Genomic DNA, 14,324 nt, shown 5'->3' on the forward strand with positions numbered 1-14,324 from the left:
TTTAATACAGAAATTCATATGCAACCTAGTACAATCTGGCTATATCGATATAATCAAAATTCATATATAATTACATTATATTATTAAAATGGTTATATAACTAAAGTAAGATACATCGGGCATGTAATAAAAGTGGCTGTATTACTATGATAAGATTCACCAGGTGTGTAAAAAAAAACCCTGACTTTATCACTGTAGTAAGATGCAACAGGTATATAATAAAAATGGCTGTATCACTATAGTAAGATTCACCAGGTATGTAATAAAAATGGCTGTATCAGTATAGTAAGATTCACCAGGTATGTAATAAAACTGCCTGTATTACTATAGTAAGATTCACCAGGTATGTAAAACAACTGGCTGTATCACTATAGTAAGATTCACCAGGTATGTAATACAACTGGCTGTATCACTATAGTAAGATTCACCGGGTATTTAATAAAACTGGCTGTATCACTATAGTAAGACTCACCAGGTATGTAATAAAACTGTCTGTATCACTATAGTAAGATTCACCAGGTATGTAATAAAACTGTCTGTATCACTATAGTAAGATTCACCAGGTATGTAATACAACTGGCTGTATCACTATAGTAAGATTCACCAGGTATGTAATAAAACTGTCTGTATCACTATAGTAAGATTCACCAGGTATGTAATAGAACTGGCTGTATCACTATAGTAAGATTCACCAGGTATGTAATAAAACTGTCTGTATCACTATAGTAAGATTCACCAGATATGTAATAAAACTGGATGTATCACTATAGTAAGATTCACCAGGTATGTAATAAAACTGCCTGTATCACTATAGTAAGATTCACCAGGTATGTAATAAAACTGGCTGTATCACTATAGTAAGATTATCAGGTATGTTATAAAACTGACTGAATCACTATAGTAAGATTATCAGGTATGTAATAAAACTGTCTGTATCACTATAGTAAGATTCACCAGGTATGTAATAAAACTGGCTGTATCACTATAGTAAGATTATCAGGTATGTAATAAAACTGTCTGTATCACTATAGTAAGATTCACCAGGTATGTAATAAAACTGGCTGTATCACTATAGTAAGATTCACCAGGTATGTAATAAAACTGTCTGTATCACTATAGTAAGATTCAACAGGTATGTAATAAAACTGACTGTATCACTATAGTAAGATTCACCAGGTATGTAATAAACTGTCTGTATCACTATAGTAAGATTATCAGGTATGTAATAAAACTGTCTGTATCACTATAGTAAGATTCACCAGGTATGTAATAAAACTGGCTGTATCACTATAGTAAGATTATCAGGTATGTAATAAAACTGTCTGTATCACTACAGTAAGATTCACCAGGTATGTAATAAAACTGGCTGTATCACTATAGTAAGATTATCAGGTATGTAATAAAACTGTCTGTATCACTATAGTAAGATTCAACAGGTATGTAATAAAACTGACTGTATCACTATAGTAAGATTCACCAGGTATGTAATAAACTGGCTGTATCACTATAGTAAGATTATCAGGTATGTAATAAAACTGTCTGTATCACTATAGTAAGATTCACCAGGTATGTAATAAAACTGGCTGTATCACTATAGTAAGATTATCAGGTATGTAATAAAACTGTCTGTATCACTATAGTAAGATTCACCAGGTATGTAATAAAACTGTCTGTATTACTATAGTAAGATTCACCAGGTATGTAATAAAACTGGCTGTATCACTATAGTAAGATTTACCAGGTATGTAATAAAACTGCCTGTATCAGTATAGCAAGATTCACCAGGTATGTAATAAAACTGACTGTATCACTATAGTAAGATTCACAAGGTATTTAATAAAACTGACTGTATCACTATAGTAAGATTCACCGGGTATGTAATAAAACTGACTGTATCACTATAATAAGATTCACCAGGTATGTAATGGAACTGGCTGTATCACTATAATAAGATTTACCAGGTATGTAATAAAACTGTCTGTATCACTATAGTAAGATTCACAAGGTATTTAATAAAACTGACTGTATCACTATAGTAAGATTCAACAGGTATGTAATAAACTGGATGTATCACTATAGTAAGATTCACCAGGTATGTAATGAAACTGGCTGTATCACTATAATAAGATTTACCAGGTATGTAATAAAACTGTCTGTATCACTATAGTAAGATTCACCAGGTATGTAATGAAACTGGCTGTATCACTATAGTAAGATTCACCAGGTATGTAATGAAACTGGCTGTATCACTATAATAAGATTCACCATGTATGTAATAAAACTGGCGGTATCACTATAGTAACATTTACCAGGTATGTAATAAAACTGGCTTTATTTTATGTAAAAGAGTATGAAAGACACATTACTAGATGTCGAGTTCACCGATAGGAATCGAACCCCAGTCTCTGGCGGGACAATCTCTACCTTTTTAGCCAAAAAAACAGTATCCGCCACCTGAGTGACATATACCTATCTAACACTGTGTATAAACCATTCCGACCCACTCCTTTTACACTTCTCTTCGTGATTTCACAAATCTCACAAATAGGAGACTCTCAATACAGCCATGGAATTGCAAGCAATTGAAAAATACCTCTTCCAATACACGGTATAGTATGGAACAATTGCTATACGATTTAACTGGCATAAAATGTATAGAACGTCACACGTGTATTTCAATAAAAATGACATTGGAAATATACTACGACTCACATGTAAAACCATGAACTTGGCATTATAACAACAGTACGAGTCACGTGTTATAAAAAACTGACATTATAACTAAAGTACGAGTCACGTGTAAAACAATAAAACTGACATTATAGCTATAGTACGAGTCACTTGTTATATAAAACTGACATTATAACTATAGTACGAGTCACGTGTAAAACAATAAAACTGACATTATAGCTATAGTACGAGTCACGTGTTATACAATAAAATTGACATTATAACTAGAGAATGCTTCAGGTGTATAACAATAAAATTGACACTGCAACTATTGTGCGAGTCCCGTGTATTACAATAAAACTGACATTATAACTATAGTCCAAGTCACACGTGAATTAATAAAATTGAAATAATAACTATAGGACGAGTCACGTGTAAAATAATATAACTGACATTATAACTATAGTACGAAACACCTGTTATAAGAACTGACATTATAACTATAGTACGAGTCACGTGTTCTATAAAACTGACATTATAACTATAGTACGAGTCACGTGTAAAACAAAATAACTGACATTATAACTATAGTACGAGCCACGTGTTCTATAATATATCTGACATTATAACTATAGTAAGAGTCACGTGTAAAACAAAATAACTGACATTATAACTATAGTAAGAGTCACGTGTAAAACAATATAACTTACATTACAACTCTAGTAAGAGTCACGTGTAAAACAATATAACTGACATTATAACTACAGTACGAGTCACGTGTTCTATAATATATCTGACATTATAACTATAGGACGAGTCGCATGTGAAACAATAAAATTGACATTATAACTCTAGTAAGAGTCACGTGTTTTATAATATAACTATAGGACGAGTCGCATGTGAAACAATAAAATTGACATTATAACTCTAGTAAGAGTCACGTGTTTTATAATATAACTATAGGACGAGTCGCATGTGAAACAATCAAATTTACATTATAACTCTAGTAAGAGTCACGTGTAAAACAATATAACTGACATTATAACTACAGTACGAGTCACGTGTTCTATAATATATCCTACATTATAACTATAGTACAGTCACATGTGAAACAATAATATTGACATTATAACTATAGTACGAGTCACGTGTTCTATAAAACTGACATTATAACTATAGTACGAGTCACGTGTAAAACAAAATAACTGACATTATAACTATAGTACGAGCCACGTGTTCTATAATATATCTGACATTATAACTATAGTAAGAGTCACGTGTAAAACAAAATAACTGACATTATAACTATAGTAAGAGTCACGTGTAAAACAATATAACTTACATTACAACTCTAGTAAGAGTCACGTGTAAAACAATATAACTGACATTATAACTACAGTACGAGTCACGTGTTCTATAATATATCTTACATTATAACTATAGTACAAGTCACATGTGAAACAATAAAACTGACATTATAACTATAGTACAAGTCACATGTGAAACAATAAAATCGAAATTATAACTATAGGACGAGTCACGTGTTCTATAATATATCTTACATTATAACTATAGTACAAGTCACATGTGAAACAATAAAACTGACATTATAACTATAGGACGAGTCACAGGTAAAACAATAAGATTGACATTATAACTAGAGTACGAGTCACGTGTTATATAAAATTAACATTATACCATAGTATGAGTATGAGTCACGTGTATCAGTTTTCATCAACTTTTTTGAAATTATTTTCTGAACGTATATAAATTAATCAAAATTTATTGATATTTTGTATTCAAGTCGTAGAATGACAAAATGAATCTTTATATTGTATGTTTATTGTATTCATTGTTTATTAAAGAGTCTGAGGCTTAACTTAAATTGTAAGCATCCGATTGTTTATTTATAGATATATGTATATATATAGGTCCTCCACTTGTGCTTTCTTTCAAACTTAAATTGTCATTAAAAATAAGCTGCATTAGTCGTCCGTATTATTGACATGGTAATACATGTGTATAATACTTTTTTAAGTATGATAATAACCTATTCAATACATATCTCTGTTATGACGTAAAATATAACAAGTAACTGTATTATATACATATATAATGATGTACATTATGCATCTTTGATAAAAAACAATGCTTTGTTCAAAACAATGCAAAGGCATAATGCGCTAATTAACAATTAATAACTCGATGTGACATACTAACCGATGTTGCTACATACAATGATTATCTTGATACGTTTTGGTATCTACTTCCGGTACACAAATGTAACAATATGTTAAACTGTATGAGGTCATTAGTAACTATTTAGAGAAGCCATATCAGAATACTTAGTACTAATAATAGAAGCTTCACGGGGAGGATTTTTGAAGGCAAATTGAATTACAACTTGTGGGCATTATCACAGAATCAAGTAGACTTTAGTTTGTCTTCATAAAATATTTTTCCCAAAATATTCAGTTACAAAGAAAAACTTCTTCAAATTTTAGAAATTAAGGACCAAAATACTTTTTCTAAAAACAAAAAAACAAAAAAAATGTATGTAATTTTTAAGTTATTGGCAAAACCACCAATTCTCTAAGTATGAACTTGCCTGGAAATTGTGAACCTGACCTAGCTGATTATTTGCTCACCTTGAGCTTGAAAAAAGACAGATACACCAACTTTCAAATTAAAATTCCATCTGTGTGATTGTAAGCTTACCTTGTGGGTCCACTCGAAACATGGCTGTTTATTCCAAGTCCCAGATTAGAAGGGTGAAAATAAGTTTGTGTAAAATCCCAGTTATCTCAAAATAGAGAGAGGGATTTGAACCCTAACATAGCATTGGTGCTAGACCGCACATTGGTTTTCAATCCACTCTGTGCAAATGAACTCTAGCCTAGAAGGCATAAACCGAGAGCTATATACAACTCTGCATAATTAGGTAGCCATTGTGTCTTTGATGTAACGACTTTCATGCCTGTATGTGTAACGGTGCTGCAGAGCCAAGAAATCTACCACCAATCCATCAAAAAAGCAGACAGTGGCAGCTAGGAAACGATCACATCAGCAGTAGGATTACTGATGTGTTCCTAAAACTTTCGCTAGGGGACAGCGAATCAGAAATAGAATATCGCAAATATTCTAGACTCTTTCTGCACAGTATACTCAGATACATTCCAAAACGCTTTACTCCTGTTAAAGTAATGCGCTGTAAAAATAATGGTATCCAATGTAGAGAAAACATAAAAAAAACTTCAAGGCTAAAAGCAAAATGCAACATAACACATTATGTTTTTCGTGAAATACAGTTATGATCCATAATTGATACACCTTTTAAACAAAATGTAGCATTTACATCAAGTATGTTCAAAATGGGCCAAGTCCCTATAAAATGACTCTGGTGTATAGAGAGCATCTCTATGCCTATGCCGTTCCGCTCTAATCGTAAACAAAATATTGATGTTTTGTTTCCGTTTTGTGACATTTTTATGTTTATCCCGCGATATATCGCCAAATCCTATAAAATGTCTAAGGTGTCAAACTAAAGTGGGGCGCAGAGCTGTGAGGGATAACAGTGAAAACATTATATTGCTTTGATATATACTTACCATGAACTTTGTCCTCTGTCAGCTGGCTAAGCTAAAAAGGAAAATTAGAATATAAGAAGCATATTAAAATCACTTCGGACATATCAAGATATGTACTATCTAAAAATAATCTGTCGCTTCGAAAAGTTTGAAGTAAATGTCAATAAATATTTCATTTCACATTTATTTGAGTTGTACGACATTAATGAAATGAAATATATCTTCAAATCATAAACATTTTGTTGTAAAAAGGAGAAGTATCCAAATTGCAATAGCAGCCAACATCGCCACTAAAATGTTACTATAACCCGTGGATGTATGCAAACTTGGCTGTGGTTTATAGCCGAGCCTGGTCAGAACAGCCACCTGTCTTAAGCGGCCAGTTTTTGCCGGTCTGCTTGTTGGTCTCTTAATACAGGTTTGACTGTAGTTTAGAGTCGGACATTTAATGGCATCAAGCCATTACTATTGCTGGAAATAAGTAAAACTATCATATCACCCGTAGTGGATTGCGGCAAATACATACATTTAGCAAAACGGGCAATCCCTCTATCAAAATCCATTAAACGAACGCTTTCATCACGGTCAACAATAGTAATTCGAATCAATTGATGTAACTCAATTAATAAATATTGTAAAATAGTTAGATTCAATCAAATTGTAGATCAGAAAATGTTTCAAGTGGTCATCATAAGGGTAGGTGAAATGTTGCCGTGATAATAAATAATATTACATGTATAAGTTATTTACAGACATGTGAAAGAAACTAAAATGATTATCTGATGCTTGTACAGCAGTGCCCAGGCAGATCAGACTTATTCCTTTGAGAACACTTCAATAACAACTGTGTAGGGATGATCACCAGATCACTTTATACATATCAATATATATCACAGTTCTATATGGGAATAGTGCTTCCAAAGGGAAGATCGCATTTCTGCACTAGATTCACCCGTCGTGCGCGTATTACGTTCTGGACGAGAATGACCCATTGGGAGTGTAGAGCCCTGAGTGCGTAACCGGACATAGGATTCTCTGAGATTTAGGCCAATTAATTAGATCCAGGAACCAACCCATTGCAAAACATCTGTAATCGTCAGCGTCGGACGTCATTGGAGTTAATGGGTTTCACACGACGTGTCGTCTGCTTGCATGATGATGCTTTCAACAACACTCTCTGCCAATCATTGAGCTGACACTTCATCGATAAGAAATTACTTACATTTTGTACAAACTTTGCTACGAAATTGCATTCAGCCGATGAAGATGTGTCAAACAATTTGGCTTTGTCATGCAATGTCGAGAACGAAATTGGCATTTTACAGAACTATCTACGATATAAATAGATATAAATAGTTTGTTAGTGTCAAATCTAGCACTGTGCCCTAAAGACAAATTATTGGAGAAGATGTAACTGTTCTGTTTATCATCACACATTTACCTCACAAGGACGTGGCATTTGGCCAACTGTGTTATTTTGACGAGTATTCTTGTTCATTTAATGGCATGTCTGACTGTGCTCTTTGCACGCATGTCGCCTTTGATTGATAACATGATAACATTTCACCATTTCAATACCAGAAATAGGAGCATGGTCATTAAATCCATTTTTTCTTGAGATTTTGGATTTCACCTCAGGACTTTTTTTGTAAATCACCGTAATATAAATATGTACTATATGAACTTATGTCTTGTATCAAGTGTTGAACGTGACATCAAGATACAAATGTGAAAAGCACCTATGACTACGTTCCGATACCCTGTTACCTAACATGCGTAAGATGTTCAGTGTTTAGTACAACCCATGACACCAGCATGTTCTAACCTTGACATAGTACCTTTTGGAATGTCGTAATGATATGAACACGATTTTCCTTTTCTTTTATTTTTTGCAATTTCTAGATATTGTTAAAATTTTTCTTCTTTTTGGAAAATAATCGCCTACTTCAATCACTGAATGAAAACATATTGACGGAATGCAATGGTTTTTTAACTCTGAAATATAAACAAACTACTCCGTAGGATTAGTACGAACATTATATCCTCGGGAGTGTTCTAAACCAACACACAGTTAGAAAAAGGCTTTCTTAATTTTCATTGCTCGATACGTGCTGTTTATACGTACACTCATACATGTGTATATATAAGATGCACTTAACAACTACCTAGACATCGCAAAGATGACAATTTTGTTATTTATAATATGTTTATGTCAGTGTAGTCTCATACAAAATGCCATGTTTATAACGTTTTAAGTTGAGTATCGTATATTGCGATAATTTGGTGCGGCGTTTTGGTGTTTTTAGGACACCAAAGGGTTGCTTTATTTTGCTGTATCGAAATTTGGTATTTCCACCAAACCTGTATTGAAATTAGCCGTATTTCGATGCCCATGTTCAATCAAATACCGACTTCTGTCATCTGGATTAGAGATAATAAATTGTGTTTTAATCTGTTCTTATGAACAGTGTTTATGTTGGTTCATGAGTGCAAACATTATTGACGCAAATTTTATTAATCATAACTTTTGTATCAATGGCAGAGCAAAACACTTGGTGCACTCAAGCTGACATGCCTTTGTTGCTTTCATAGAAATAAAATTTCATTTATAAATATCAAATCGTAATGTTAACATTTTAATACCAGCGACTGTATAATTTGGTGATTTTATTTTGGCGCTTTCATGACATGTGTCATACAAAAACCTCAATATAGAGAATTAACGAAGCACATAAGATTTAATTTTTATGTTTCTATTTCAGGAATTTAAAGAAAAACATATCGATTCTAAATTCGATTGTCCTACTTTTTTGTAGTTTGACTTATATTGACTAAGAATAATCATTTTGCTATTCTGTTGGTAGTTTGTGTTGTTTTCTTGCAATTGACAATGCCTTGCTCACTTGAGTATTCCGTTCCTTGTCTCCATTAGCACAATTCTTCATGAGAAAGTGATAATGTGTTTTATGCTGTTTTTGAGAAATGTTGATTAAGCTTTCGAAAAAGAATATATACATATACATACAGTATACAATGGTCATACTGTTTAAGATAAATGTATATATCAATGTCAGACTAATGCAAATTAAAGTAATATTGAGCAATGGATTAAATAAACAAAAAATATTGAAGATGCACTTCAAACATCAATATTTGTCTGACTAAACGGTAAACAAATGTAAAAGCCAAGTATGGTTTTACAATAATAGATCCAACAATTTGGTTCCTATACGCACCAGAAAACAAAAACCAAACACTAAATGTAAAGCAATACAAATTATCCAAACCATTGTCTATTTAGCTAAGAATAGTTTACAGCAACGGAACACAAACACAATTAGCTTTCTACATATAGGATAATAATGTAAATATAAATCGCTATGGTGTTTCAGCCGGAGACACAGTTCCTGTTATAAAGTGAACCGTATCTAAAATAGAATTGTGCATGTCTGTTGCTGAAGGGGTTTCAACGGGATTGGGACTCCACAGGGGGTTGTAAATTCGATTGCATTTTACCGCAGATATAGGGTAGCGTTGCATATACACCTTTTGTACTGCGATAATATACACATCAAAACAACCTGATTGAAGTGCTTGTGTGCTACTTATATTGATAAGTTGGTATATATAATGTCCCGGCGCACTGTGACTATAGATTCTCGCCACGAAGACGATGATAGTCCCCGGTAGGAAAATGGCAATTGACACGTATGTGATTTCCAATTACAGATTCCGAGGATACATAAAGAGGGCGCCCCGATATAATATTCGAAAAAATGTATAAATATATGTATATATATATATATATATATATGAGTTACTCATCGGTTGAGGATATATATGATTGAAGTTCGGATACGACACTGGATATCAATCAGTATGGTACCTTAAGTATATAACATTTTAAACGTAATGCGATATAAAAAAAATTGTTGAATTTTTCCATTGCTCATAAAATGTATTTTGTCAGTGTGCCAATACAGATCATTTCCTAAATAAATGACGAATTGTTGTTAATTCTATTTTATGGTAGCACTGTTTTGCTTTTGTTTTTGATATTTTTTCGTATAAGGCACATTCATTTTTTTCAATATTTTTTTAATTGTGTTGAAATATTATCACATTCAATTGAATTTTTAAAGCATTATTGTGATGATGATGATGATGATGATGATGATGAGAATGGTGATGAGGATTTACAGAACCGATAATAGACAGGCATTAAGAAGAACATGTATGCATACATTAAGTTCACACACCAGAGTATAAAATAAATTATTCAAAGTCTGACCTTGTGCGATATGACCCATCCAACGGAGAGCTAAGCTTCCCCTATATAGCCTCAACATTGAACCAACCAGTACATTCTTCCCGAGATTGTGTAACATTAACAACCAAAACCCGATAAAACAAAACTTTCTACGATTCAAACAACATCAACTGTCCCTCCCACGTCCGACACCATTAGCAACAGATGGTCGGACGCTGAGAGAAGCCGCACGTGCAGCATGTGTCATTTAAACTTTCGCTCACCGGTATGAGATCTCCGTTGGAATCCCGTCTGCATTGCTTCGATAATTTAGTGATGATAATCCGAAGATCCGACATAGATTCGTCTTTGGACATTTTTATTCCCGGTTGTCCCACTTTGATGGATGTTTGATATTTTTGACACTCTCGTGGTCCGATAATATTGATAAATCCTCTGGAATATAAATGGTTCTCGTTTCTAGTACATTCACATCACTGGGTCCTTGCATATTGTCCCGCGGCAGTACCAGTACTTGTGTGACGAATGGATACCATGCATATCGAATACACAAGGCGATGACAGTGATATATATACGTATATATATACTGCATATCCAACACGCAGCAGCTCTTTATACTTTTTTCTTAGACAACTTGCCGGAACACTACCGATTACCTACAAGAGAGATCTACTTAAAAAAACCATGCCGGTCATTTGATGAAATCTCAGTGGTCGAGATTTAACCACAAAAGGAGCATCATTCTACGTGGAACATCTGGTCGTAAAAACATTACGCGAGTTTATTGCCATGTGCAATCGGAGTGTGTGTTATTAGCGATGTGATATCAAACATACAGGAGAAACTTTGAAGCGGCGTGTGTCTGGAATGGCAACGAGAGGTTACACTCTATTTTTGTCCTATTAGACAAATATAAAGAACTTTTCTTACCACGCCAAGCTATAATGGACATAAAAATTCACAAAACGTCATAAACTCGCACAGTCCTTCCTCAAAAAGAATCTGGACGTTATTATTTCTGCGAATAAAAAAGACGTTTTGTTTTTTTATAGTCGGTATGTCATTATTATTATTTCGGAGCGAACTTCTAATGAAAGCCATTCGGATAGGCGTAGCGTGATGGCTATAATTATGCTGTCCTCGGTTATGTGAACATTAGTACATAGAATCGCACTAGTAAATCACAGTGACATGTACTAGGGTGCGACACGCGTCCCACTGCGACAATGCATACTGGAACGCCGGTACTGGCGGTGCATCAACTGCTTAATGTAGGGGACATGGTGTACAATGGTTTTACAACAATTAACAGGCGAACAATGCGGTAAAACAGGATCCTATAGCTGTTGGGTAATTGTTTTACACGTGTATGCACGTGTGGATGTAACACACGCGCAGTCTGACTGGATAATTGTATATCAAAGGGATGCTGTGTCACTTACTCATATCGTGGTGTATAAATATAACCTGCATGCGAATACAACCGGTTGGCAGACATCATTATGTTGATATGGTCGTGCGTTTTCACCACCTTTGTCACGTGCTAAAACACGCAATTTATATATAGAATGTTAGATTTGTGAATTTTATCACAATGCATAAACGACAATTTGCCACCTAGCAAGGAATTCGAGCAGTTTACAAATTATTGATGACTATTCCCAACATACGAAAGCGATGAAAGTATTATATTCGACCCAAGAGAGCCCTGCCGACCTTTTCGGTAATGGACTGTTCACCGACAGACTGTCTACTAAGTAGATCTTAACATATATATTTGTCAGTTATATGAGCAACTGGCATTAGGAGGATATCGCCATCTATCCACAGGCATGCCAAGCCACCTATGCAATACTGATGTTAAATATCAATTAGTTACAATACTTTCTTAATCCTTTGATGGTGTGACCAATTGGTCCTGCTCTTTTGGTACCTTGCTCTCTGTGTGAATGTAAATTCAGTATCTTCGACTGTTTCCCAGGAGAATTGTCAGAAAAACCGAAACAAGACAGTATACAGTCAAAACTGCTGACCAATCAACAGTCAAAAATGTTCACCGTCGTGGAACATCCGCACGCGACTAAGCTTTCAAAGGACAATAATGAAGCGTCTTTCTGTTCGCGATTACAGTAATAAAACTATGTCTGTTTCAGTATGGTCTTCTAAAATTGCCAATATTTGGTTATTCCTGTAATAAAACAATATGCCTTCACTAACAATTAAAAGCCAAATCATTGCCCTTCAGAGTTGGAACGGTCGAGAGAAACAATTGATTCCAACACCTCGGGCAATAATTTGACTGTTAACTGATAATGGTACAACAACTTATATTAATCACATTCGCCCTCCGAAAATGACAAGAGTATATACCATCAAATATTGAACTTCACTCGTGGAACATATTACAGTGGCAGTACAAACTGTATTCAACTCTGTCACTGGCTTGTACTTTGTCCATTAGGAGAAAACGGGTAATGTCTTCCGATATGTATAGCCTTGCTTTTCTCAACAATTCCTTGTTATTTGTCTCCAGCATTTTGATGTCACTATTGAAGAATTTTACAATAACCGGACGTGGTTAGCGAGTACCACTGGGTATGCGATGTACTGCTGCAATGTCATATAGTATCCATTCAGCTTGACACCTGTTACTTCCATTACCCTTTATGGATGTCCCAGGTTTTCTCTTCCCTGCTCGTGTATTCCTTGAATACGGATGTTGCTTTTGCAAGTACATTTCTGTTGGCCGTGTCCAATGCCTTATTCATTATCCGCTTCTGACGCAAAAGGACATTCTTCATCTCTGCAATAGTATCATCTTCTTTCTCTATCTCGTCCTTGCATTTCTCCACATCTATCTCCATACTGGCAAGACGGTCACAACATGGGAAGACAATGAATCGAAATCCTTGTCCTTTTAGTTGCATTTGTTTGTTTATATTTTGTTAATATTTTCCGACCTCGTTTTACTAATCCTTAGTACAAATTAGTTAAATTTCCCCTACATTTCCGTTATGAAAATAAAATAACATGCATGATAAGCTTCTTCATGTTTTATTAGTGATCAGATTGGGCGTCATTTTTAGTCCATATCATGCCATTTTGAAATTCTTAGATAATCAAGTTGCTGAGGTAACTTAAACTGCCAGTGCGCATGTCTCAGAGATACTTTTAAAGTTATATCACCATTTCTTTGATATTCCGAATCATGACGGAGAAATATAAAACAGCGTTTCATCTGATGCAGGTAAGTAAGTAATAATTGTTTGTTCGCCAACATTTCCATATGTTCTGTTGCTTCTATTATTTCATTTTTGTTACAAACGCCAAAATGAGACCTTCGCTTTGCTGACATGGAAGTGTAAGACAATTACCGTCTTTAGGGGTCTTGTTTAAAGTCTGTCCTTTGTCTGTACATTTCAGATCGAGTAAGGTTTTGTTAATTCAGATGAATCCGCCAGTGTTTTTTTTTTTTTTTTTTTTTTTATTGTGTTTTTTTTTTACTTACATAATAATAGGTGATTGGACAAAAATAACTTCAGCATAAAGAAAATTATATAAACGATGTCCAATATGTTTGAGTTAATAACCAATTACTTGTCATAATTAAAAAAAAATACATAATTTATATAATATATCAATTATAATAATAACAGCCTTTTAGGGGTCCGTGTCGTTTCAATTACTGCCCTTCATTAACGTACTGATTTTTTTGTAATTAACTGCTCAATTTGTGTTGAACGGCTGACAACCCATATCCCGCTCTACCTCAACCCCTCAAGTTCATACGGAGATC

The 14,324-nt window shown here is 34.1% G+C and overlaps 1 protein-coding gene across 3 annotated transcripts in view; it reads right to left on the reverse strand.

The window, feature by feature from the left end:
- Positions 1-14,324, reverse strand: part of LOC117324645 (neo-calmodulin-like) — a 50,920-nt gene that overhangs the window by 15,235 nt on the left and 21,361 nt on the right. The window contains exons 1-2 of one of the 3 annotated variants that reach the window (XM_033880570.1): positions 10,791-11,727; positions 6,279-6,309 (exon numbers count right to left, since the gene is read on the reverse strand). In XM_033880570.1, coding sequence (XP_033736461.1) covers positions 6,279-6,309; positions 10,791-10,883 — 124 coding nt within the window. In that variant the 5' untranslated portion in view covers positions 10,884-11,727. Of the gene's footprint in view, positions 1-5,388; positions 5,427-6,278; positions 6,310-10,790; positions 11,728-14,324 lie in introns of those variants that run through there. The other 2 variants (XM_033880571.1, XM_033880573.1) reach the window with 2 other exon arrangements.

Source organism: Pecten maximus, chromosome 3 (genome assembly GCF_902652985.1).
Source record: "Pecten maximus chromosome 3, xPecMax1.1, whole genome shotgun sequence".
Classification (NCBI taxonomy): domain Eukaryota; kingdom Metazoa; phylum Mollusca; class Bivalvia; order Pectinida; family Pectinidae; genus Pecten; species Pecten maximus.